General features: G+C 38.9%; 1 protein-coding gene across 8 annotated transcripts in view; it reads right to left on the minus strand.

The window, feature by feature from the left end:
* Positions 1–334: 334 nt before the first annotated feature.
* Positions 335–27,096, minus strand: part of mical2a (microtubule associated monooxygenase, calponin and LIM domain containing 2a) — a 55,266-nt gene continuing 28,504 nt past the window's right edge. The window contains exons 5-27 of one of the 8 annotated variants that reach the window (XM_053512876.1): positions 25,103–25,204; positions 22,325–22,480; positions 21,798–21,898; positions 20,947–21,204; positions 20,733–20,848; positions 20,430–20,556; positions 18,856–18,946; positions 17,211–17,358; positions 16,168–16,367; positions 15,440–15,546; positions 15,186–15,260; positions 14,238–14,369; positions 13,406–13,519; positions 12,940–13,200; positions 12,636–12,743; positions 9,770–9,829; positions 8,339–8,422; positions 6,421–6,516; positions 3,968–4,148; positions 3,785–3,861; positions 3,593–3,668; positions 875–936; positions 335–553 (exon numbers count right to left, since the gene is read on the minus strand). In XM_053512876.1, coding sequence (XP_053368851.1) covers positions 893–936; positions 3,593–3,668; positions 3,785–3,861; positions 3,968–4,148; positions 6,421–6,516; positions 8,339–8,422; positions 9,770–9,829; positions 12,636–12,743; positions 12,940–13,200; positions 13,406–13,519; positions 14,238–14,369; positions 15,186–15,260; positions 15,440–15,546; positions 16,168–16,367; positions 17,211–17,358; positions 18,856–18,946; positions 20,430–20,556; positions 20,733–20,848; positions 20,947–21,204; positions 21,798–21,898; positions 22,325–22,480; positions 25,103–25,204 — 2,714 coding nt within the window. In that variant the 3' untranslated portion in view covers positions 335–553; positions 875–892. Of the gene's footprint in view, positions 937–2,127; positions 3,669–3,784; positions 3,862–3,967; positions 4,149–6,420; positions 6,517–8,026; positions 8,110–8,338; positions 8,423–9,769; positions 9,830–12,635; positions 12,744–12,939; positions 13,201–13,405; positions 13,520–14,237; positions 14,370–15,185; positions 15,261–15,439; positions 15,547–16,167; positions 16,368–17,210; positions 17,359–18,855; positions 18,947–20,429; positions 20,557–20,732; positions 20,849–20,946; positions 21,205–21,797; positions 21,899–22,324; positions 22,481–25,102; positions 25,205–27,096 lie in introns of those variants that run through there. The other 7 variants (XM_053512875.1, XM_053512870.1, XM_053512871.1 and 4 more) reach the window with 7 other exon arrangements.

A 27,096-nucleotide genomic window follows, 5' to 3' on the forward strand; every position in this document is an offset into this window, starting at 1 on the left:
AGCAGCTACAGAAGACAAATCTCAAGCTGGTAGACTTAGCACTGCCAGTTATATCAGTACTGTGAATGATCTCCAGATCGATGGCATTCTCTCATACCATTCTCGTCATCTAACAAACAAAATAGCTGCATCTTGTCATGGAAAGAATGATAGCAACCCTGTATATCAGATCTGCACACATACACGGACATTCATTTCCATTTATGGTATTAATCTTTTTGGAGACATCTTATTTCTTCACAGAAATATGTGTACTGTATAATATCTACAAGAAATTATGTTCACATGCTTGTTTTTTTCCCATGTGGATTTAGAAATGAAGAGAAAACTCAGGTTGCTCATCTGATTTCATTTATTAAAGGCATATGGCTTGGCATAAATAAAGCAAAAAAAAGGTTTTCATAATACAGTTTTGCAACATGTCAGGTAAAAGGTGCTATTCATCATAACGTCTTCTGCATTTTAAGGCACAAAAAAAGATCCGTTGATGGCTTTCGTTAATGAGAGCAGCCTTTGAAACAGAAGAGTTAATAAAACACGTAATGAAGATGCTCTGTGGAGAAACACAGGAGGAACGTTCCCGTTAGTCATGACTTGATGAGCAAAGTCTGAAATCTGCAAGGGAGTGCCTTGTCCTACAGGCATGCTTTTCCCAGCTATGACATATCAAGCGCAAAACCGTAACTCTGCTGTGCAAACACTGATACTGAGACTAAACCACCCCGGCAGGCAGGAAATTAGCTGTTAAGAGCTGATATAGCATAGGTACATGTGCTGTGCCCGTGATATCCACCATGCAGTGCACGTGTGCATGCTGGCGTGCTTTATACACACATCATTGGGCAATGCATCATAGGAGCATGTGGGTGATCACCTTGAGTCTGGCAAGGACTCAGAGCATTTCAGGTGAAGACACAGCAGACAGGTCGAGAAAGACTAAAAGTGAATAACAGGAAAGAGAATAAAAATGAAATATGAAGCAGGTTGAATGAGGCTACGAAGGCCACACAGTGTGAGATTAAGAACGTGGGTTTTTTTTCATGCATTTTGTGTCAATGCCTTGTCTTTAACAATGTCCATCTCACAAGAGATAAATCACAAACCAAATAAGAGAAAGGTACATAACGGAACAATATAAAAATACACCTTCCAGTGTATAAAAAGTACAAATCTCCATGGCAAACAGGTAAGATTTAAAAAACGTTCAGTGCATTCAGACTGCACACAAAACAGTCCATTAACACTATACTGCAATGCAGGGGTGTCAAGCCTACGCCTCGAATTAATTTCAAATTGTAATGTGAGGAATGTAATGAAAATGAAAGAAAATGTACGTAATTCCCCTTTTAGCAAGATTCTTATTGATTTCTCTGTTTAAAACATATAAACCCAATTCAATTCCAGGTAGTAACACACAAGAGCTTTAGTTAATGATCAGTGGTTTTGACCTGTCGCATGATGATCTGGTTCTTTCCAGGTAAACATGGTACTCCTGAGGTACCAGCTCTCTGAATCCATCCTAGAGCCCTTGAAGTTTTCATTACATGGAGACAACTTAATCCCAATGAGAATGGCATCATATAGTCTGCCCTAAGATGCATGTGTCCACAAAGAACAATTTTATGTAGACATCACTTTGGTCTTTCGTTAATCAAACAGATTTCCTATAATGACTTGAGAAAGCTTTAATCCTAAGCATTGCTTTAAAGCACTTTAATAAACACTATCCAAGTTGTGATTTTTCCTTGATAAATCTGTGCTGGTGAAGTTATTTTTAGGGCTAGCAGGGAAATCCTGGTGTCAAAAAGAGTCCGAGCATTCCCTCCTTAATATGCAACAGATTTCTTATTTAAGTATCATAAAAGTAAGATTTCAATGTTTTTTCCCCCCGAGCCTCTCCTCATAAATGCTACAGTACATGATATGGTACATGTACTGTATTATTGTATAATGACGTGATGATCAGTGTATTTATGACATCATACAGTAATAAACTTGGCATTAAAATGGAGCTTATTGAAGCAGTAATCATGCATATTGCGACTTGCCACCTGATTTGATGTGACAGATCACATATATAATGATATAATTATATTATATAAGGGATTTGTTTACGGCTACAGTTTTTCGTTGCCACTGTCACATCCGCATGGCTCATTAGGAAAAAACTGATAAAGCTTTAAATTGATCTACACATTACTTAAACTGATTTCTGTAATGCTGCTTTGTGATAATATCCACTGTTACAAACACTATATATATATATATATATATATATATAGCCCATTTATATTAGAAATATTAATATAGCCTGTTACCTAAATGACATCCCTGATATAATCTAATGTACATGAACATGATCTGTCTAAAGCACGTATTCAGCATCTTTAGATTTGACGGTGTGCGGTTTTCAGCGTGTGCGTGGAAATCTGTGCGTCTACAACGCTACAACATAGTGTAGTAATTACCTTTGTACCTAATACCTTTCCTCTAGTGTGTAAAAGTTAGCTAATAAAAGATGGCAGCAGTACGTGGGCACATAACAATCCTGTGTCTGCGTTAACCAAAAATAACCTCAAATACTGTATGCTATCTGAGTTTAGTTTTCTTTTTTTTTCATTATATACAGCAGTGAAACATGAAAAATAACTTGAAATTCATGAACCATGAACTGGGAGGAAGAGGCATTGAGAGAGTAAAGCGTATCTACCAGACATTTGAATCTCATAAGGAAATGTGTAAACATTTGGTATCAGTTCATGGAATGTGAGGATGGGTCAGATAATATAAACTCTGTTTGATTTGGCAGGTTCATTGCACGAGACCAAAAGCAGATTCAGTTCAGTTGTGAGTCAGTAAACTTGCAGCAAACACACACACACACGCACACAATCTCACATACATGAAATCGTTTTAGATTAAAAGTTATTGTACAAATCATGCAGAAAACATTTCTCCCAATCCATACAATCCCAGGCAGCTCACTAATTAAAGTGCTTAAAGTTCAGTTTTTTAAAAAAAGGAAAATTCCCTTTTGCACTTCCTTTCTCTAACATTCTGAGAACTTTTGTAATGTGAGAACGGCAAACAACTTGCTCCAAGACCAACTGTTCGATTCCCAGCTTTCAGGCAAAGGAAATTTATGAGCAGCAGTCGTCTCGAGCTTCATACAGCATGTCAGGTGAACAAAATGTGCATGTTCTAGTCATAAAATGTGTTATTCTCAGCTAACCATTGGTTTTCATTATGCTGGAACATTTCTTTTAGGATAAAAATAAAAAGCTGGCGGTCTACGTGAGGAACCCACGGCCCAGGTGCTGCTCGACCCACTGCTGCAGAGGCTGCAGGTCGAGAGGTCCGGTCTCGGCATGCATCTGCAGCAGGATTTCGTAGAGTGCCACGAGCAGGGGCAACCCCACGCTCAGGAGCTCGTACAAGCCGGTGTAGTCATCTGCGTTTTCCCTGAGGTGCTGGCCCAGAGCATGAACTTTCCCACCCAGCCAGTTACAAACACGACGAGGCGTGGCACACACAGCCCGGCTCACATACACCGGCCAGAGCAGGCTTCTCCTCACCACGGAGAACAAAGTACCTGGAGACTGCACAAAGCTGCTGTCACTCTCGTCTGGACTAGGAGACGCACTTTTCTGGGTGGTGTTCTCAGAAGGCTGAGGGATAAGGAAAAATAATTTAGGATAATTGAAAGCTGTGTATATATATATATATATATATATATATATATAAAAAGCAAAGCATTATGGCTAGTAATATGGTTAATGTTTACCATCTTTGGCTTCGATATCCTGTCGCACTTTACAGCACATTTACGCTGAGAGAAATGGAGCTTGCAGTACAGCTTTCCTGTGAGCGGAAAAAGAAGCACTTTATAGAGAGAGCTGGGAAAGAGGAGTGGAAGTAGAAAAAGGCCAAAAGCAACATGCTAACTGTGCGTCGGTTAGCGTTGTACCCTGTTCTGAGTCGAATGCCTGTCCGCCTTGACATAGAGGAGTGCTGCAGGTATCACAGCGGAAACACTCCCTGTGGAAAAACAGACCCTCGGCACTCAGGCGCTCCACCACGTACACCCGCTTCTTGCACGCATAACACACATCACCCAGGTTTTGGGGAAATTCCCTCCGCAAGGAACTCTGGGAAAAGAGAAGATAAAACAGTCAGGACTGAATCAGTTTAGCAAAGTATTTGGACGGGTGTCCAGACTGTAGGCTGCTGTGGGAAAGATGATGATGAACAGACTGTGTGACCTCAGGCTTTACTCTTTTACAAAAAATAACACAACAAAAGGAATTACTGAAATGCTGACATGTTTAAATAATGATGTCAGGGAGATGTCTCATAGGAATCTATGACCCAGCAAAGTAAATACGATTTATTCTTTTCGGAATCTCATAATTTGTAGTAGGATTATGTGAAAAGATTATGATTTTTAGCACAATCTCTTTCAATCTTTTAGCATAACATTTATTCAACAATAATTTAGACAACCCTTTTAAGCTTTGCGTACCAACTCGATACTGAGTATATGTAACAGAAACGCTGGATATAATCACATTTTATGTTTTTAGTTCAATACAGAACACCATCTTAAACTGGAAACAGAAAGTTGTCTTGGGTTCGGCATCATGTAAGGCATGAGTGTAGCATAATTACACTATCTGTATCTGTATCTGGGCTAAATCTGCATTTTTTTTTTGTTGTTGTTTACATGAACCCTATCACTCTGCCATAGAAACAGACAAATACCCTCATACCAGAATAAAGTTTAAATTCTCCTTATTCCAAATAGAGATGTTAACAATTATTTTCTAATCCTACTGATGCAGCGAGTATTTTAGTTTGTACCTGCCTGCGATATTTACATTCCATAGCCATGTAATACTGAGACCTGTTCACACCCACATATTTGAATGCACTTTTTGCTTAGCAAAGCAACTCAAAGCTTGTATTATAGCAGCGGCCATTTTCTTATGCTAACTAAATTAGGATTAGGGGCAAAGGTAGCTCAGCAGGTTAAGACTCTTTGTTACTGATCAGAAGGTCGCCGGTTCAAGCCCCAGCTCCATCAGGTTGCCATTGTTGGGGCCTTGAGCAAGGCCTTTAACCCCACCTGCTCCAGGGGTGCCTTATTATGGCTGACGCCAGCTCTGTACATGCTGAAGGAATTTCACAGTGCAGTAATGTACTGTTCTCCAGGATCTGTTTCTCCAGTACTTGGACTAACCTCCCCCTGCTTGGTGGGTTTTCCCCGGGTATTCCAGTTTCCTCCCACAGTCCAAAGACATGCAGATTAGGCTATCTGGTGTTCCCAAATTGCTTGTAGTGTAAAAATGAGTATGTGTGAGTGCCCTGAGATAGATTGGCACCCTGTCCAGGGTGTACCCTGTCTCGTGCCCTAAGTCTCCTGGGATAGGCTCCAGTCCCCTGTGACCCTGTATGCAGGATAAAGCGGAATAGACAATGAGTAATGAATGGACGCTAGATGTATCTCTGTGGTACTACACTAAGGTCACACTGTTCCCATGCCAGAATAATGCAGTGGATGCAAATACAGTAAGTGCTTACAGTATGTGTGTTTGTGGTTAGTAGCTATGATTGTTTTCCGTTTTGCTAGGATAGTGCTGGATGTAAAGCAGGTAGACAGCGTTACTGGCCATAAAGTACCTCACATTCAGGTTACTGATTATTATAAAATGACGGGTGTGTAAGCATGCACATGCAAACACTTTCTTTTGGAAAATCTATGTAGTACAACCCAAATGTAATTTTGCACGGGGACCGCAGACTGCATGACAAAGTTTAGCCACTGATTCACATTAAAACAAAAAAAAAATCGTTTATACAGTGGATAAACACGTTAAACACACAAAATTAGACATTGTTTTTTTCTGCGCTGTAAGGTATGTAGATAAACTAAAAACCTCATCCGCCATTTCAGATCCGTGACAGATGGCTCACTGAATTTCAGACTGTCAACATCATGGCTAAACTTTCGTGTCTGAGCACAAACGTGTTCTAATGATCGGTGACTACCAGAATAATGTCTCCGAACAAGGTGTTGAGCCACGAGAGCAGCTTCAATATGCCTCGACAAGTCGCAGCAACTGTACCGGAGCGATGAAGATCAGTTTTCCAAAACATAACACGTCGCATATACTTGATGGGTTTTTTAAATATAGGTAAGCTGTGTATGAAAAAATACAGATAGCATGGAGAAAAAAAACTCTGTACGTACTTGGATTATATATTAGAGAACTTTATCATCATTCTAGTGCCATATAGCAGAACACAAGTACTTTAAATAAACAGTTAACAGTTAATGTACATTTCTATATATTTCTGCAGTATTTTTTTATACCACCTCATGAGCTTTGAGATGTTATCTTTGCACACTGTGTGTCTTACCGGTGAGGTGTGTTTGGGCCTGTGATCGTTCTCATAGAGTGTAAGCAGAGTCTCGGCCCGAGCTTCTACCACCAGAGACACTTTCCCAACAGTGCACTAACAAGCACATGGCAGGAAAAGACAGGAGGAAGAAAACACAAGGTGGGAAGAAAGAAATAGTTTCAAAAGTTGGAAGAAATGTGTGGGAAAAAAACACGCTACACCAGACAAGATGCCTCACTTGGTCTGTATTTGCACCATGCATTGTTTGACAGTTTCTGATTTATGTGATCCAGGCTTCAAAAAAGACAGACTGCAAGACCCTCAATAAACAACAGTGTTCTTGAGGTATTTCGAATATTCGAAGTATTTTAATGCGGGGTTTTCTTTATTGAGGGACAGTTATGTAATATGGACCTCGTTTTTGCGTGACAGATGAATCTCCCAGCGGACTGAAAAATAAAACAGACGTCTTTTTTTAGGAAATGAGTGTTTCAGGTCAGACATCTGGTAGAGGAGGGGTGGACTGTGAGAAATATGTTCTCCGCTCTCAGTGCGGTCGGCCAAATGTTTCAGGGTCTGCTGTGTGCGCCTCTGGGTTGGTCTAATTATCCGCACTACAAGGGTGGAGTAGACTGTCCCACAATAGAGAGCCAGAAGCCACCTTAGTAACACAAAACCATGCTGTCGCTCCAAACCAAAGCCGAAATGAGCACCGCCGATAACTAACATGCACTTCTGAGTGTGGAAAAAAACAAGCATTGTCAGATACACTATATGACCAAAAGTAGGTAGACACCTGACCCTCACCCATTCCAATTCCAGATTTAGTTTCCTTTGCTGGTTTAACTCTTCTAGGAAGGCTTTCCACTAGATTAGGAGTGAAGCTGTAGGGATTAGCCATTCGAGGGCATTAGTGAGGTCATTGGCGAGGAGCCCTGGGGTGTAGTCAGCATTCCAAAGGTGCTCAGTGAGGTTGAGGTCAGGATTCAGTGTGGGACATTAAAGGAAACTTGGCAAGCCATGTCTTCATGGAGCTTGTTTTGTATACCGTAATGTCATGGTTTGGTCCCTTAGTTTACGAGAAGGGGACCTTTAATGCTGCAATATACAAGGACTTCTATACAAATGTGTGATCCCAATTTATTAGACACAATTTGGGGAAGAACCACATATTAGTTTGAAACCTCTGGCAATGTAGTGAACCTGTTTAGACTTGTTTTATTTTCGTTAGTCTGTTAAAATAATGATTTGATAATGATAAGTTGATAATGATAATTGATAAGTTTCTCCGATATGCCATTTTCCTAAATCATTTATTTCCATTTTTATCTTTAATTTGTTGTCTTACAAGATACAAATTTAACAAATAAATAATCGTAATCCAAGACATAACCTGTAGAAACTCACCATGTGTAAGTTATTCTGTGATTCTCTCTTTAACAAGGCAGCATCCCTAAATGCTGAGGTTTGCTGGTTTTTGAACAAGACAAATGACAAATGAAGACCGAATGGGAAATGAAAACGGTTAATGAAACCATGTTAATAAAAGATTTGATTCATGTGTTATAACGGACATAGATGACACACAATATTAAACCCTGAAGATAGTGAGAAGAGAAACTACCTGAATGGGAATGAACAGGAGGAAGTAGCAGAACATTGTGATGGAGGTGAAAGTGAGCTGGAATGTGGGAGGTCGATTGCAGTCTGTTAAAAGCAGAGTGCACATGGAGCAGTGAGCAGAGGAAGCAGAGACGGGATGAGATGTCAAAGATTATGTATGAGTACTGATCTAGTCTACGTCTTTTCGGGCACTGTTTAAGATTCTTAGCAAGCCTGATTATTTGACGAAAAAAAAGTGACCCACTTCAAGTCATGATAGCACACAATAAGTAAAAAAAAACACATACACACACACTAACAGTGCATGCGATACCTTTTTAAATGTCTTGAAATTTTGATCTTCTTTCCACTCCGGCATCTCTCTTTCTTTTTGATATTCAAGAATCTTATTATTTAACTACAACCACAAATTAAAACAAAAATTCAAAATGTAAACAGAGACATTTTTTTAAATCAGCAATACTTGCATACTATAATAAAGCAACTCATGCAAGCATCACAACTCTCCTTGGGACAAAAATAAGGCATCAGGCATGTGGTACTGTGTTAAAGTGTTAAAGACCATCAAAGTCCCCTGGTTTCGAATGAATGCGTTATCAAGATTAGACGCGCTGCTATATGACATCTAATCAAATCCTCTCTCCTCTCAATCACTTCAAGAATGCAAATAATTATGTAAACATACGTGTTGATCATTTGTCTGATTTGTCAGCCAATTGATGTGGTTTAATTAATAGATAACAGGGGTGAAGGAGTTTTAAGTTCTTACCGGCACGATGTAGCGAAAAGGTGAAGAGAATAAGCCATGGAGGCGGAGGACAGTCCTGAGAAACTTACCAGATTTACTACTGTATATATTTAATTTATTCGTCTTTAGAATATCATCAAACTTCCGATTTCCGAGATTAAATCCTAATTAGGGCAATGGAGAGCTAGTGCACTATGGAGTATCTCTTGTTCCACACACCAAGTAATTCCCTTCATCAGGGGGGATTTGGGATTCAGCCTTTAGTTGGAAGCTAGTTAGCCTTGTAGCTCAGGTTAGCCATGAACAGAACATGCGGACCATGTTTCACCCATACTGGTGGCCGACAGTTAGTGTATTTAAAGATATATAGAACACCTATGATGTGTTATGCAGTGCTGTTATGCAATATATCACCACTCGTGAAATGACATTCATCCAATCAGATTACTCGGTTGGAGTAAAGTTATGACCCGTGACTGTAATTTCTATATTAGGCATAATAAATTAATGTGATTAGGAGTTAATGTAGCTTCAATTAAACTGAAAGTATCATTAATGCAAAATGGACAACAGGAGGCAGGCAGATTAATTCTGTCTATTAGAGGAAAAATTAACATTTTACATTTTCCCAGTCAAGGCCAAGCTGCACACACTCTAGAACAGCATGCCCTAGCTTTTTATTGTTGAGTTGTTTGTTTCTGTGTTACAAATAACCAAGCTACAAAATCTGGGTTTTTAAATAAGACTGGAAACTTATTGCTTGTCCTTTAAGTCCCACTGGACCTTGGATTTAAATGTCACATTCATCTCGTTTTTAATTACGACCATGAAATAGTAAGTGAGCACAAACAGGAACTGTTGATGTTAACCAGCAAACTATTCATGTGCTGGAATATAAATACAGCTCCGTGTGTTAAAAGACACACTGATAAATAAAACATCAAAAACATGTTAGAAGAGTCAAGTAGAGCTGAGGTTGAGTTCAAGCACACCTACCATATGTGACCCGGTCACTGAGTCACTCTGAATGGCTTTTTGAGAAGGCTTTACCTTGGACTGTTGAGGTGTGTGTGTGTTTAGAAAGAAAACAGAGAAATGATGAAAAAAAAAACACAAAAACAGTTAGAAAAGTGATGGAAAAAATATTAGCGGCAACATTATCAGTTCTGTGTAGGCTTGAAAAGATGATAAAGCAGGGCTTGGGAGAAAAGGTAAATAGACTGAGGGGATGTACGGTGCAGATGTTTTCAACAGGAAAACTAGACTTGGTATCAGCTGAGGTCAAAGGTCAGGGTAATATTGGCTCAGCAGTGCCGGCTCGTGACCAGGTGTTTAAATCCTAGCAAAGAGCTTCATTGCATTCTACACATGTACTGTATATATTTATGTGCATAATGACAATAAAAGCTGTCTCTGGCTGCATCTTGATATTGCTCGTCTAAATCCTATGATTTAAAGTGCAAGAGGTAATCGTTTGTCATCCCCGCTACACTTGGTAATAATTCTACCATCTAGCAAGAAAATCGAACATTGTAAATCAAAAGTATTAAACTCATGAATCTTCTTTGAGACACATATTTCACATGTTCTTCATCTCTTTTCGCACTGTACATTAATATTTTTCCTATATGTCCAAATCCTAGCTTGTACCGTATGGTAGATAAATGATTAATGCAAATATAATATATGATAGGAAGAAAGATTTGGTGTTTAGGAGATGTGCATCTTGTATGTACTGGTAGGATTAGATTGATTAGATTGATTAGATAAATCACTTATTCACAGAGTTGGGTGGGAAAGTTTGCAATGTTTACAGAAGCGCTTCCTCTGTAATAATTGCAGAAATGTCAATCAAACACAAACTTTAGATGTGGCATTGGAAAAACTGTAGAGAGTAGTGCTGCACTACTGCAAGTGGAAATTATTGACAAAGCAAGTCTTATTGCTGACATGAATAGTTTTGGTTTAGTTTGAATGATAATAATATATCCTAGCTTTATACATTTTGCATTGGTAGGGTAGAAAAATGCGAGAGTTGCATCAGAAAGGGCATCTAGTGTAAAACCTAATGTGCCAAAAATCCAGGGGTTTAAAAAAAAAGGTGCAGATTTGTGGATCTGGGGCGAATCCTAATGAGGAATACCAGAAAGAAAAACAACAGACTGAATAACAGTATTAACATGAATACACTCTAAGATCGAAAGTAATTATGTGTTCAGAATGAAAAACAAATACAAATACGAATAAGGCACAAGATTACTTTTGCCAAAACAAATTTTTATATTTGCTCTTAATGTGCATTGGGACTGGGGTGGACAAGAAACTAAAAAAAAAAAACACAAACTGAAGGTTTTATTTTCATAAGATGTGAAGATGTGGGTTTGAGCATGAAAGGTGTGAGTATGAACCTTGTAGGAGAAATAAAGGCCACATTCATCAATATGAATGGTCGAATAAAAAAAAAAAGAATTATATATATATATATATATATATATATATATATATATATACGTATATATATATATATATATAATTAACTTAACAACAACAAAAACAATAATAATAATTGTATAATATATATTTATTACTTGATATTTATTATTATTATTATTATTATTATTATTATTATTATTAATAATAATAATAATAATAATAGCTGCATTTATTTCCTAAAAGATTGACCAAGAAGATTTTTTATAAAACCTACACTACTTTAAATAAAACCTATAATTCTGTAGTTGAGACCAATTAATATATTTACAAACTAGGGTTTTCCAGTGTTTTGGGGGCATGAAGTTCATAAAAAAATCAGCCGCTCCCATCTTTCATTAAAATCCAAATAGAGGATCTGCTAGAAATATTTGAAGCACTTAGCACACAGAGTTAAGTGTCACTGTGATAAACCACCAAACCCGAGGTTTCAAGTTTAGATTGAATTAAATTAAAAGATTCAGAGTCATTTCATTACCAAAGGAAACATGATTGGAAACCTAGAGGTGGTTGGGGAATTTAAAAGGAAAACATCTTTTTCAGTGAAAATGTACAATATAAAAATTTTTACTATTGTCGCAATAAAAGCCCACTCTAGCACTGAAAGCAACTGCCTGATTCAGTCATGGACATTAATGTCTTTGCCTCGTGTGTTTAATAAAATTGTAAAATCTGAAAGAAAAGGCAATGGAGTCAGTGCTTCCATCCACACCGGTTCCCGAAGCCAAAAGCGTCTCTAAGCTTTAGAGTTTACAACACCCAGCTTGCTGAGGGAATTATATCTGCTTTTTCAGTTTTCTCTCCCTGGACCCATAATGGAGCAAGCCATGCACATTCATTTTAATGATTTCTTACAAAAACAGGACATGATGCTGTTGAAAGGAACATGCACGCTGTGATGCACGCGGGCATTTACTTAGCCAATTCAAATAAAGCAGGAGATTAAAAAAAAAAAGAGTGCTTATTATGCATCCTTGACAAAATCAAGGACTGGGTTGCACCAACAAAGATTAATCCTGAATGTTTATTTAGCTTATCCAAGTCTACCTGATAAGTTTAAATACTGTATAATTCAAAGGATCGCATTTAATATTACATTTAAATGAAGTTCATAACTTTATTGTCAAATTAGGCTTGTTGCTTCTTTTACTTATTAATGCATCAAAGACCTCTGCGGTAAGATAAGCATTGCTGTGGTTAAACAGGTTTTAGTCATAATTCAATCCCTGTGCAACAAAATGAAAACTAAAATATATGATAAATCAACAAACCATTAATTTGCGGTAGACTCTGGTTTAATTATTGTTTGTGCAAACCAACCGCTGGAACATGCAGCTGAGGAATTGGTCCACACCATGCAACACAAATTCACCTGAGGTGGTACGATGCTGTTACTAGTGAACAGAGAACTCAAGTGGACGGCTTTCTCCTTTATGCTTTTTCTCCGAAACTCTCTAGTGTTTTCTGTCTGTGCTTTCCTCTGGAGAGGGTCAGAAACAGAAGAAAAGAACAGAACAGGCAGGAGGGAACAGGAGAGCAGAGCAGAAAAGTTTAAGGAAAAGTTTTGCATGTTATTAATAATTGATAAAAATAATAAGAAAGGACAGTGGAGAAAGTGAGCGAGAGAGCAAGAGAGAGCTAGAGGGAGAGAGAGAGAGAAAAGAGGAGGCGTTCACCTCGCTGATCTTTTCCTCCACTCTTTGCAGCCGCTGCAGCATTGCTTTCATGTTCAGTATGGCAGATTGACAGGATGCAGCGTGGTCTGCTTCTGGTTTCTCTGACCGTGATGTGGGTGGCATGTGTGTGTCGGCAGGCTTAGCGTGTGAGCGTGAGTGCGGAGCGTGAGGAGGCTGCGTGAGACTTTGGCAAGGATTTTCACGGAAAGGGATGTTGAAGGGAAATGGAAGGAGAGGAGCTGAGCAGGCTGATGGTTGGATCTGTAGACATACAGAAGGGCTCAACTACGTATCTGTGTGAGTGATTCGCACTGGAAATGTACAGTGGGGTCCAGAAGTCTGAGACAACATTGAACGTCTGGAATCCTGCACTATTTCTAGGACACCATTTCAATACACATTTTCACTTTTGCTCTCAGACTTTTGGACCTGCCTGTATGAATGACTGCGGGATTTAAAAATCTACCTGTTTTTTAGGAGGTGGAGGTGGTGGGGGTTTCTTCCTGGGTTTTGTGAAGAGTGGGAGTTCTGTCAGTTCGAGTGACGGAGGTTTTGGAAGGCTCGGAAAATTTGCAGCGAGCTGTGATTTTTAAGTCAGGGGCGATGTCAGAAAGAGAAAGCCGATGTAGTTAACAGGCCATCAGGAAAGAAAGAAAAATTACTGGAGAGAATTTACTAGAGAAGAGAGCACAGCTTCAGAGTTAGAGAGGAAAAGGCATAGTGGTTTTCCAGGGCAAGTGCAATACATGTTTAATGCTCAATATTTTGGACTATTGTCACAGAAAACTATTTCGACAGAACAAACAGACTATTTGAAATACTGAATCAGAGCAGATAAAACTGAATGTATTTCAGTGACTCTTGAAATGCTAGAGACATAACGTCAAAAGGAATAGATATTTACTTTCATTTAACCCCTCTTGCCTGATAACATAACAAAAAAATCTAATCTGTCATGATGAAACAGACTGCTTAAAGACCGACTGGAGAAAGATTTGGTCTATGTGTCGAATTCAAAACCATGGCTGATAAAGTCTCACTATGAAAGACAAAATAACCACTTAGCCGTCTTATCTATAGCTGTAGATATAATAGTATATAATAGTTAAGCATGAAATTATTATTTTTGATATCCTCAGCAGTCCTCTGCTGCTACTCCGCAGCTGTTCCGACTGAGGACTTTTATGTAAAGAGACATCAAAATTTTCAGTTGAAAGAGCCCGATTTTGGTTAAAAGAAGAAATACGCTAAAAAAGCATAAACGTACAGTGGATTCACCAGTGATAGTTGGACTTTACCTGCCTATGCAGAGTGCACCTCGGAGAGCTCTCCCCAAATTTTGCCAGTAGCTGAGAAGCCATGAATTTGACTTTATTCTCTTTCAGCTCCTGCCTCTCAGATGATGTGCCTTGACTGGAGAGGTTGTTTTCCTGACCAAAAAAAAAAAAAAAAAAAAAAAAAACAACAATAAGCTCTGACACACAATTGCACAATTAGTTAGAATGAGATAAACCAGTCAATTAAACCTCCTTGACTTTTATGCATTAACAATCCGTGCAAAAGCTACTGTATAACAGAACGCAATTATGAGAATACGACTACCTTTACCTCTCTATATAATGCCCTGCTACACTAAATGCACTTATCCCAGCATTTCACTAGTGCTTGGATATTGTCCAGGTAGAAAGTTTTCAGTACACCAAAGCCAGGATCGGACTGCCTACTTCACTTCTGAAACGCTGGCCTCCCAGGAACTCCTTTAATAGCCCAAACATGTGGAAAGGGCTTGGAATGAGGTCAGGACTGCACAGATGTGTTAATAACTCCCAGCAAACTTCCTGTAATGTGCAAGTGGTGTTCCTGAATGATTGTACAGTTCCCACAGACAGACTGGCCTCTTCTGCAAGTTGGCAACAAGTTATCTGTAGATTTTCAAAAATCTAGCCTTTCACTTCCCGAATGTGAGTGCATTTTCATGTAGCAACTGTCCTACCGGTCCTAGATTACAGACGTTTTTACATCATTCTGACACTAGCAAACAGTGTCTTACTGCATGGATGCAATCCATCCACAAGCATTTTACCCTTAGGACTGCCTTTTTAAAAATATTCTTTATATAGCAAGCTAAGTTGTTTATGGCATGAGTCACATGAGTCTCGAAAGCAGTGACTTCAGCGTCAAAGACATAAAGTATTTGCCTTATATGTTAAAACATTTTAAAATATAAAATAATGTACTATATTTACCTTTTCCAAAAAACTGCAGACTGTCCTCCGTCTCCTTTTGTAAAAAGAATCATTATCCTCTACCTTTGTGTCATCCTAAAAGACAAAAGGCAGATAAAGCATTGAGGCACTGATACAAACTGCTTTAATATCTTCAAAGGATGCAGTGACCTAGATGAGGATGGAAGGAATTGTGAGGTGCAACCCAAAGTAAACTGGAACAAAATGTATTTAAAGGAAGATTAAAAAAAACCCATAAAGCTGATGCGCCCTACCTTTGGGATGCGTTTTCGTGGCTGTGTGAAGCTCATTGATCTAAAGATAGGTTGAGAACCTCTTTCAGTGCATTCCTCTTTATTTCCTGCTGTTTCCCTTCTCGAATCTAAAATAAAAATGACAAAAATATTTCCCGGCTTAGCAACACACGGACAATTAATAGCAAATGGACTGAACGTTTCTCAATCGAATTTACTGAAAGTGAAAAGCTAAGGAAACGGGCGTGAGTACATCTGGTTTTCTCTTTAAATGCCCACTAATGAATATGTTTTGACTTTTCTTTTCCTGGCAAGCTTTAATGGAACCAGTGATACAATGTCCACTTAATGTATGCATTACAATACTACTGTGTTGCTGGAGAAGTGTGTCGTATGAGCTGGTAAATTTCAGAGAATGGGAGTGGAAATACATTTGAGACGAGCACTGAAGCACAGATAATCTCCAAAGATCTCCAAAGATATTTTACCTCCTCTTTTTCCACTGATGTAACCTGGATGTGTGTGGCAAAACATTTAACTATTAACCAGATTCTTTATTTTACTTTGTTATAACTTCAACAATTTTTAGTATTCCTAACATTTCTGATATTAATTAAGGTATGAAATATGCATCTTTATTAAACATGATGGTAAGATACACATAGCTCATACTCCACCTACTGTGTTACGCAATGATTGTCACCATTGTGACCTTGTATGTGAATCATTTGTTAATGAGACATATCTACCTGAGGTTGGCAGAGGCGTTCCCCTGAAGAGCTCGTAGAATTTGGACAGGTAGGTCACCATACCGTTCTTGTCTGGCTCTTGGCCAGATGCAAGCTCCTGCCCCGTAGTGAACGGCTTGATGCCAAACTCTTTTTCCGCTGTGTCAAATGCTAACTGGACATTTGTAGCAGAGTCTTCTTCGTTCAAGGAATCATAATCACTAGAATAGGGAATGCACAATAAGTAATACAGATATAGTACAAATACAAGATCAAAGATAAAAAGATGAAAGTGAAAATGCATTCATTTGAAATGTGTATGTAGTTTCTGGTGTGTTTTTTTTTTTCTCAGCAGAGATCGCAGTAGTTATAATGCTGAGTTATAATTACAACCAACTAACAAAAAGCTGAATTTGATTGATAACTGATTTGCAACAGTAGTTAGTCACTGATTAACTTTAATGCAACGTGCAATTTTTAAGAGTTTCTTTTTTTTAAGTGTGGGCACCATCATATAATTTTAAGGGTTAATCTGATTCAAGTTTTTATGAAAGTTTTAAAAGCACACCCGAACCTGACCTTTGATAGCACATGGTTGTGCTGTCTAAACTGCTGCTGAACTGGAAATGGAAAGAAAGGAACCCTTTACTGTGTCAGCCAAAAGATTTTTCACGTCTCCTGCTCATATTTGGTTTTGCACAATAGCAAACTCCGTCATGTCAAAAGCTCATAAAGTGATATGAGCGATATCAGGAACTGCCGCCATAACAGATGAGAATTTATGAGCGCCTCGGTAGTAAATGGATTTCGACATGTTTACAGCCATGTACTGTTGAAATTGTAATGGGTGTCTGAACCAGTAAAGTTTCACTTTAATATATTTCTTTCAGGTGTTTTTGGTCATTTTTTTCCCGCAGTTGCCTTATAAATGCCAAAACATTTATACCCACACATAAGTACTTTACCTTTCTCCTGATAACATTAAACACAATGTTATTCAAACGCAATGTAATAACGTAAGAGCCGTATCTGTCCCTGTGGCGTAAACGGTGGTGGAAACTTACATGAGGTGTGCTCTGAAACGGTGAATAAGGGCGCAGAAGGCCAGACCGCTAGTCCACGATGAGTTAAGGTCAGTCACACTGACACCTCGATAGCCTTCTGTTTGCTTCTGACACCACGTCAACAACCTGCTGGGCCTTATCTCAGATTCTGTAACAGAGGGAAACAATGACTATGAGCTGCCCTAAACTATAATACCATATCAGTCAGATAGGGATGAGATTTGTTTTTAGTTTGGAGCCTCGACATGTACTAGTGATTAGTGCTGGGAAGTTCGAATCATTTTAGTGACTCGGTTCTTTGAATCTCGTTCACAAAATGAACGAATCTTTTTTTTAAATCATTTAGTTCATTTCGTTCTTTTGATCAGAAATAAAATAAAATGTTTTATTTCCCAACACTTTACCATACACAAATTTTAGCCATAGTTCCAGTAATAAACAATGTAATAATACTATACAATGCAACTAAGGACATATTATAATAAACAGAATGAGCAGCTCACCGCTTATATCTTCTAGTCTGAGTCGTTCATTCTTTTGAATCTCTTGTATAGAGTTTATGGGAGTCATGTGGCAAAAGAACAAACGATTCGGACCGAAAAGACTCAAAGGTAACTACTCATTTCTGTTTCCTGTATATAACCTACGGAGGTTTTGCGATGCTTTGCACATGGCGCCAAGTAGAAAATGAACAAATCACTCTCCGAGACTACTCGTTCTTCTGAGTCACATTAAAGATTTGCTCAAAAAGAATGAATCGACTCATAACTACTAGTGACTATACAGTTACTATATATACTATATATATATAAATACTGTACCCATACCCTTATTTACCGTACCACATTGTAATTTATTGTAAACAGGCCACTTATGCACTTCTGGTTAGATGCTAACTGCATGTCATTGCCTCTGTACATGTATTTTGCACAATGACAATAAAGGAAAAATTTAATCTAATCTAAAATCTGAGACTAGATTCTACTAGGACAGGAATCCCACAGGACGCAAAACAAAAAGGCACAAACCAAATGTGCAGGTGCCTATTAACCACTTGGTCAGAGTCTGACATTTCACAAAATAGTACCAAGTTAGAACCAATAGAACCAACAAACTGCATTAGACCCTTAATCTATACTCATCTGAGACACAGGATTGTGCAGTGTTCACTTGTTCATTTTTTTACTTTTCATGTGTAATGTCATAAAAATGCTCTGAAAAAAAAAACCCAGGAAAAAAACTAGCATAAAAATACATTTTAATCTCAGGTCGCTAGCTAGGTAGAGCGTGATTGATGACTTGAATCAGTTTTGTTCATACAGAGGAAAGCTTTTCACAACCCTGTAGCTTCACAGCGGCGTAGTACACCACAATTACACATTTTCCTCTGTCTACACACAGACCACCGACTATGGAACCTCCTCTCTATGTGACTCAGCTTATGAAAACAATCCTTAGTCTCCCACACAATGGAGAAGCCCAGACGCACACTCACGCCGCTGTTCAAAGAGTGTGCAGGAATGTGCTGCAGAAAGGAATTTCACCCTAAAGGATTTCACCTTTAGCCTTTAGAGTTGTCAAACTTGTCTCTGTTTAGGTTTGACACAAATGTAAAATGGTAAGAGTGCACTGTGATTAAGCTGACCTCTTCGTGCCAGATTAACCGGGCGCCGGATGGTAGCGGCTCGTTCCAAGGAGCAGGTCTTCAACTCACCACACATGTAGTAGTTACGGACCTGTGTGCAAAAAAAGACCAAGTGTTAATTCACTCAACAGTTTAAATATTCCTTACGTATTGCATAGAGCTACATATCAGCTATATAAAGCCTTCATGACAACTGGCATAAAAACTTACTGTAGTAACTTACTGCATTCTTTAGTCCTGATTTCAAAGTAAAATAACATTGTATTATCATACTTACAGGTTTACTAAACATCAAGCCCTCATGACAGTTGTAGCTCAGTGCACTTGTGGTATGTCTCTTATAAGGGTGATGATGTGATGTTACTTACCAAGCAAAAGGTTAGACTAAAATGATGCATTCTTTTTATTTTTGTTTGAATACTTGGCATTGCAATGTCATGAGACTATAATTATGCAGGTATATACAGTATGTCTTGTCTGGACCTAGTGACGTAAACAATTAATGAAATAAGCTTAACTGTAGTAAAGTAGTAGTGTAGTTAAACAGTAATGAGTTTATTTGTGGTAAATTAGTAAAGTGGAATGCAATAAGGTGTGTAAGTATATAGTAGTAAAGCAGTTCAAGAGAAAAAAACAACTAAGGAGTTTTAAAATGGCTGGAATTGGCTTGAGAACTCTTCAGCACATTATCAAAACCTGGAAAGATAGTGCTGAACTGAACTGTCAACTTTGGGGAAAAAACTAAACTTAAAGATAATGTGATGAGAACTCATAGGACTGGGACTAAACAGCTGTGTGTCCAGAGGGAAAACACTTGTTGGTGAGACTAATCAGAAAAAAAAGGTTTGAATTTACTAGTGAGCATAAAGATTAGACTTTGGAACAATGGAAAAGGTCTGATGAGTTCAGACTGACCCTATTCCAGGGTTATGGGGTGTTCCCATCATGCATAGTGTCCTCTGTGCAAGCCTCTGGAGGCAGTGTGGTGATCTGGGGTTGCTTCAGTTGGTCAGATCTAGGCGCAGCAATGTTATGTGGCAATAAAATAAAGTCACCTTATGACCTGAACGTACAGTATGATCTATGGAGTTGTTCTTCCCCGATGGTACTGGTACATTTCAGATTTCAAATGGATGCTTCTGGGAGCATGAAGAATCATTTTCACACATGAACTGGCAAGTTGTTTGCTGTAAACAAACCTGATTGAAATCAAAGCGTGTACAACTTTTGGCTAGGCAATGTATTAAAGTGTAGTATTTAGTATAAGTAAAGTTAGCTTAATTGTACAAAAGTATAGGAAAGTCATAAAGTGAGTATAAGCGTAGCAAAGTATTAAAGTATAGCAACCTAGTAAAGTGAATGTAACTGTGCTGTAATATCTACGTCACTAGACTCTGGTGTTATGCCAGTTTGACATTGAAACTGACATTGAGAGCAGCCTTTATAACTGTTATTGCCTGCAGATGCCTCCATGTATGTTATGCATAAAATTCAGAGCTGTCATGAAGGGATTATGGGCGCATCATGTAGCCCTATGAAGAACCCTTAAGTAATAAAGAGAGAGTCCACTGCACCTGGTGTGGTCTGACACAGTTGGAGTTGAGGTTGGGATAGCGTGTCCCAGGATCTATGGTGTACTGATCAAAGTTCTTGGCGATATTTTCAGGTGTTGTTTGAGGTAGTAGTCGGTAAAGACTTTCCCTGAGGGCAGAAACCCAAGACAACCAAAGCAGCAGGGTAAAGTCTTTGAAAGTAAGATAAACATCTTTTTGGGCTTGGCTTGCAGCATGCATCTCTGTTTTAGTGTGTATGTGTGTGTGTGTGTGTGTGTGTGTATGTGTATTTATAAGTATGCATGTTCTCTAAACCATGCCAACCTCTCAGCTAGCACTTCTAGTGGCCCTCTGCCCTGTGCCCAGCTCTTGATCATCCACGCTGTATCAAAAGCTGCCAAGAAGCCGCGGGCACACCCTGTTCCCATGGGCCAAAAGGGCTATAGGCACAAACAGATCCAAAAATTAAACACAAGAAAAAAATAGAAGAGAACAAAAATCCCAAAAGCAAACCAAAGTACACATTTTCTCATCCCACCTCCAGCAAACTGTCTCCCACCAGCGCCACCAGTAGCTGATGCCCAAACCGTTCTCTGACCAGTGCTGCGTTTTCTGAGGCATACATACAGGTGAAATCGAACATAGCTACATCAGGCTGGTCGAGGTGGTTCATGGCATACTCCAGTGTGGGAAGCTGGTAATGCGTGGCGTAGTCAGCAGCCTCCCGAGCGTAGCACAGCAGAGCCTCCTGGTTCACGTTGTCACTGCTGAGCAGAGCCTCTGTGTCGATGTAATCCTGTAGCGCAGAATAATCATCATCACATTATCGGCCTTCTGTTTTTACTTAATAGGAAGTCACTTGGTTAGTCATTTTCCATGCAGAAATCTGGAGTAAAACCACAGTTACCCGTCATATATTTAGGAAAGAGGAAGACCCATGAATGTTTTTTCTTTTTTTTTGTTGTTTTTAACAGGAAACCACCAGTATGAGTTTCAGCATATTGTTGGTGTTGTTCTATAAAGCATTTGGAGAGAAACTTGGACACTCTGTGCTTGGTAATGCGATCTCAATGTTACTTTCTATTTTTTAAGTGGTTGATAAGAAGGCAGTTTATACTGTAAGTCAGGATGAGCTCTTGACACCTGAATAATATGAAAATGCCTCTGTGTATATGTAAATACACAGTATATAAAGAGAGAGCGAGCGATCATAAGGTCCTGAAATATGCTCTTACAAATGTTTACACCATCATTTGCAGTGTTTATAACATCGTGTTCTCACAGCCTCTTAAACTGGCAGAAACCCATAACAAAAAAGGCTGTGTCCCTCTCGCCACCCGCAACTATCTCAACCCACTTCCTATTTTGCGTGCCACGGCCGATACTTACATGAATGATGACTCCTTTATCCAGAAGACTCTGTTTTTTAGCCGTCATGACGAAGTAGTGTGTGTTGTCTTTGTAGTACACAATGTTCTCCAAGTCAATGCCTGAAACGGAGACACGACCATCAGATGCGTCATTCAAAGCAGAACGGATGTCTCGTAATAATATCGTCAATTATATAATCTGATCTTTTATATTACTTTTAAACGTCATAATAAAGAGCACAAGAGAGGATTTACTGAGGAATTCAACTCTAATGAAGGCTAGTCATAACAAGTATACACTAAGTCTGTATCCATGGAAAGTGTTTCCAGAGGAGAGACATAAATAATTTTGGATATAAATACAAGTAACAGCAAGAGAACTGACCTATGAATTATATAGTTTATACCAACAGATAACAACGGTCCCCATTTACGTAATTCAACCATCGCTGTCACGGTATATAATCAGATTTTCTTACAGAACACTCCCCAGCACTGAGAACCGTCCAGTAAATGTTTGGCTGTCGCATGTGTTTTCACTCTCACCCGTCTCCTGTTTGAGGTCTTGGAAGAACTTCTGGTTGAAGATAAAGGCCACACCACTGATTTCTTCCACTTTGGCTTCTGCTGTCGTGTTCCTGTTGATAAAGTTGGCCGTAATGGCGATGGCCAGTTTTCCGCGAAACTCTTTGCGTCTGAATCCTGACGACCAGGAGGCACAAGAAGAGAGAGGGTTAGGACATGATGATTTGTTCTAGCTGTAAGATCAGGAACATGTATGTTAAATACAGCTATACAGCCACAAGGAAAGCTGTTAATAAATGGTGAACCATATGTAAAACCAAGTGTTGTTGATTGTTCTAATAAAGGAAAAAAATGTGATTGGTTGTGCATTTCATTATGAATCCACAGAACATACTACCAAACAGTCCCAGGCTATGGCATATCATGCCGTATGACAGATTGACATTTTAAGTTAAACAGAGAACTATCTACGTTTTTTTTTTTTTTTTTCAATTTAGGCTGCAATGCTAGCTTGCTAAGACTGATGTGGAAAGCAAGTAAAAGCATCAGGTAAAACATTTATTTTCATGCAAATGCAATACAGTTTAAGATTTTGTATTTGTCACGTGTTCGTTTGTCATATGTAAGTCTATATTATTATTTTTTTCTATTCACCAGAGCTTAGGAACAAAACAAGCTAAATTTGCTAGTTAATAGCTGAATCCATAAGCTAGCTTTTTTTTTGACATAAGGTGGTACAGTAGTTTTGCTTTTTAACCGAAGTGTGTTTAACTAGTTGGACAAGACCAAACTATTTTTGCCAAGCACTCTTTATTAATTAATTGAACTTTATTATATTAATCATGTTCACTAGTTCACTATTTGTAGTTAAGCTGTATAGCACCTTTAATGCAAAATGAGTTGGTCCACGAATCTCTGCTTTAAACCCTTTACTTAAGCCCTTTAAAAGCATTAAACCCTTTGACTCAGCTGATAAGCTCAGATACTTTATGTATGATATTTCTCTATTTTATTATAATACAAAATTGTGTTTCATTTCATTGTTTCATTAAATCTGACCTCATTTAATGGTTTAAATGTAAATGTTAAGCCTTATAGGTTATCAGAGATAATGTATGTTCACATCAGGAAGAATGGCCAAGTCATCTCATTTGGGCTGATGCATGGGCTTGTCAAAGTATATATCATCTTTTAAAGCAGAAAACAGGGCATCATTTCTTACACATCTTCTTGGATTGTTGTGTATTGTCTGTAGATGTAGGTGCAGAATGCTGTGCAAAGTTATCCTTGTCAAACAATCCTAATTGAAAAGCAAGAATTTGGAAGTCAAATGCAGGTGATGGAAATAGTCCAAAAAGGCAAATGTGTGTGAGCAGATGTGGTAGGACGCGTAAAGTGCAAGCATTCATTTAGAGGAAGATGAAGAAAGCAGGAGAGACAGAAAGGAAAGTTGGTGTTGTGGCACTTTTCCTTTCCATCCAGGCGGAGGCATGCTAATCCTACTGAAATCAACTACCTAAATCACAGGCTGGTTATTTTAAGATCTTGGCTTCTTTACAAAGATAGAAACGGGTTTGAAAGTCTGAGACGTGGAGCTAAGCAGTGGCCACGGGTCTCTCATGTGATCTAACAGAACTTTGGGAGGAGGAAACCACACGTTTCCTTTGGTGCTTGACCGAGGTAACTGATACAGCACAGGTTGTTCACTTCTACAGCATTTCCGCATCTAGTATGTGATTTAATGGCTTAAAGATGAGCCTCGGAGTACTCATTGACCTGCAACCGCAAAGCTCCTGTCCTCCAAAATAATGTACGAGGCTTTGCGAAGTGGCTCTTGACCCAGGGCTGCATTTAATTACTGGCCAAGTTAATTTGAAAGAGACATCGTCCTTCCATGCGCACGCCCACACCCATCCCTCCAAAAGCAGCTGTGCTCTCCTCGCATGACCGTGAGGCCTCAGACGAGGATATATTTAACTTCCACCAGATTGGCCGGGCAGCCCAATTACAGCAGAGGACAAACCAGAAAAGCATGTTTCCCCCCTCAAAGTTTCTCATAAGTGTGCAGTAAAGTAAATAGGTCACCATGTGAAGGAGCCTGAGAATGACCTTATTAGGAATAAGCATCTGTTTAGGGGATAGGTAAAAAGATGACGGGTATGAGGGAAAGAATCCAACAGTCAAACGTCATTCACTGAACAACGGCCAGGCAGCCTCAGCCCGCGGTGCTGTTCAGGAACTGATTCTGAGCTGGTGATTTCATATTATATCCAAATGTTTAGCAAAATCCTGTGACATCATGGACTATCGTTTTACAGAGCAGGACTTGATTTTTTGGCTTTGTAGCTCTCTTGGATGAAACAATGCAGCTCAAATGGAAGGAAAGCACATGCCAAAAACAACAGCCAAGGTTCTCTAAGTCAGACTTTTTCAAACTCCATAGTTGATAAGAAGTGTAAGAAATGTCTCCTGGGTTTTGTCTCCGTTATTCTGTCACAGTAGACATTTAAAAACGAGAGATGTTGCTTCTTTACAGGACTTGTCAACAAAAACAAGGCAAGGTGGCATGCTGTTGGTGTTTCCATGCTCCCATATCGTATTCGAAGTTGTTTTGGTTACCCTTGGATCATTTCCTCCATATTTATAGAGCAACGATAATTATAGCTACTTGGTTACTAAGTAAACATGCAGGATCCCACGTGTGCTTTTAATTCAGTAAGGGGTTTATTTATGGGGCTTCTAACGACTTGTATGAGGTTCTTGGTAACAAAACAAAAAAATATTTAGATGGTAAAGTACCTTCAAGCGTGTTTCGTCGCCCATCAGCCCCAACCACAACATCGAAGTCGAAGTCAGCCACAGGGTGATCTGATGGCCGGATCTCTGCCTTCCAACCAGGCCCTGTAACGTAAAGGCATGCATGTGGATGTTGCAGGTCAATGTAAATATAATTATAATAATAAATCAATTAATTAATAAACCTATTTGCATTAGTATTGTATTGCTGTTTTTTTATTGCCATGATTATCATCATTACCATCAATTAAATGTAAACACAAATAACAATAAACAAAAAATTTTATCCAGTAGGGGAAAAATAACTAAAACAATAATCAATATACTTGGTGTACTTGACGTACTATGACGTATGTACATCATCTTTACTATATTAGTGTCACTACTGACACGTTTCATATACTGTACTTATATTCACATCCTCTTACAATTTGCACAGTTATGATCCCCTAAAAGTCTAATTTGCTATATAAAACATCCCAACAACTGCAACCCTTTTTAGCAAATTTACACAGGGAACAATTTGGCCTTCATTGTGATGTTATCAAATCAAAATATGTTTATAAGCAGTGAAGAAAACTTGTTCTGTATCAAGCGGACATGGGGATTTCTTAAGAGACTCTTGGATCTCTCGAACCCCAACGGAATATGAAAGAATGAGAAAAATAGAAAGTGGGTAAAGGTTGCGTGATCTGACTGACTTCTCATGGCCATAATACAAGGTCACGGCAGCAAAAACTCTCAATTTGTTTGCATTAGCTGACTCATGTCTATGATGAATAGACAGAAGAGCGGTTTAATCAGCAGTCTGTGAGCAGCACAGCTCCATAAAAGAACAGCTTCAAATCTCATGGAAGCATTACTTCATCTCAGAGCTTGGTGTTTCCAATTACACCGATGAGCTCATTATCATCCAATAACAGCTTACTAACGTAAGAAACTGTTATTTTGCGTTAATCAGAACAAAACTGCGTGCCGACCCAGTAGATGCACTGCAGCTATAAACTAATAACAACCTGGGAGGAGACCACTGGCACTGGTGGAGAAATTTTCCACGAATGACATTAACAGCCGTTGTTGGTTGGTTGTCATAGTGACTGTTTTGGCAGTGTTTAAGAGAATCAGGAAGCCTTGTGTTTTGCCTTAGTATTGTCTGGTGAGACAGGGGTGCCAGTCACATGGGGACTAATGGAAAACTGACTCCTGTGTGATCCAACAAAAGTAGCATACGGCTCTGAGACTTCCTGTTCTGGCTCACCTGCTCTCGCTGCACCAGGACACGCCCTCGGATCTGTACTGCTTTTGCTTTCATCTCAGGCTGGTTCTGTTGTCATTCCAGTCAGTCTATTTATACTGTGTCTTGCATTTTACAAGTGCAGATCTGAGTTGTTTAAAGGTTATTACTTTGTAAGATATATTTCAGGGTTTGATTTCAATTTTGTCACTGCTTGTGTTTCTGCTCACGAAACTCAGATACACCTATGCTAAACCTGACCTCTCATATCATTGGCCGTTTTCTGCTGACAGGTGACCGTTTTCTGCTCGGGTCAGCAAATTGACAGCGATCCTGCATGCTTTAACTTTTTGCTAGACTGGCAAGACGATACAGGACACTGGGGTATAGTGCTGATGTCATTATCACGGTTTTATTCAACAATTCCTTTTACTGAAAGGATTATTTTTATCTTACTATTTACTTTGTTTTTTAAGTGAATTGTCAAATGGTTTCACTTTATTTTGTGCTGTATAATAGTGGCATTGCGCACCCTATCCCATGCCCTACATGCATTATGTTCACTATACAGCCAAAAGTATATTTGTATAGTCTACTTCTATACACACCTCCATTCTTGTGGAATGGCGTTTCTCTAAATTTTGGAGCATGACTGCCACAAACGCATCAGTGTTGGGTAAGAAAGCTTGGCGCACAGTCAGGGCTTCATGTCATTGCAATGGTGTTCAGCAGGATTGAGTTCAGGGCTCTGAGCAGGCCACTC

This window comes from Clarias gariepinus, chromosome 15 (assembly GCF_024256425.1).
Source record: "Clarias gariepinus isolate MV-2021 ecotype Netherlands chromosome 15, CGAR_prim_01v2, whole genome shotgun sequence".
In the NCBI taxonomy this organism is placed as follows: domain Eukaryota; kingdom Metazoa; phylum Chordata; class Actinopteri; order Siluriformes; family Clariidae; genus Clarias; species Clarias gariepinus.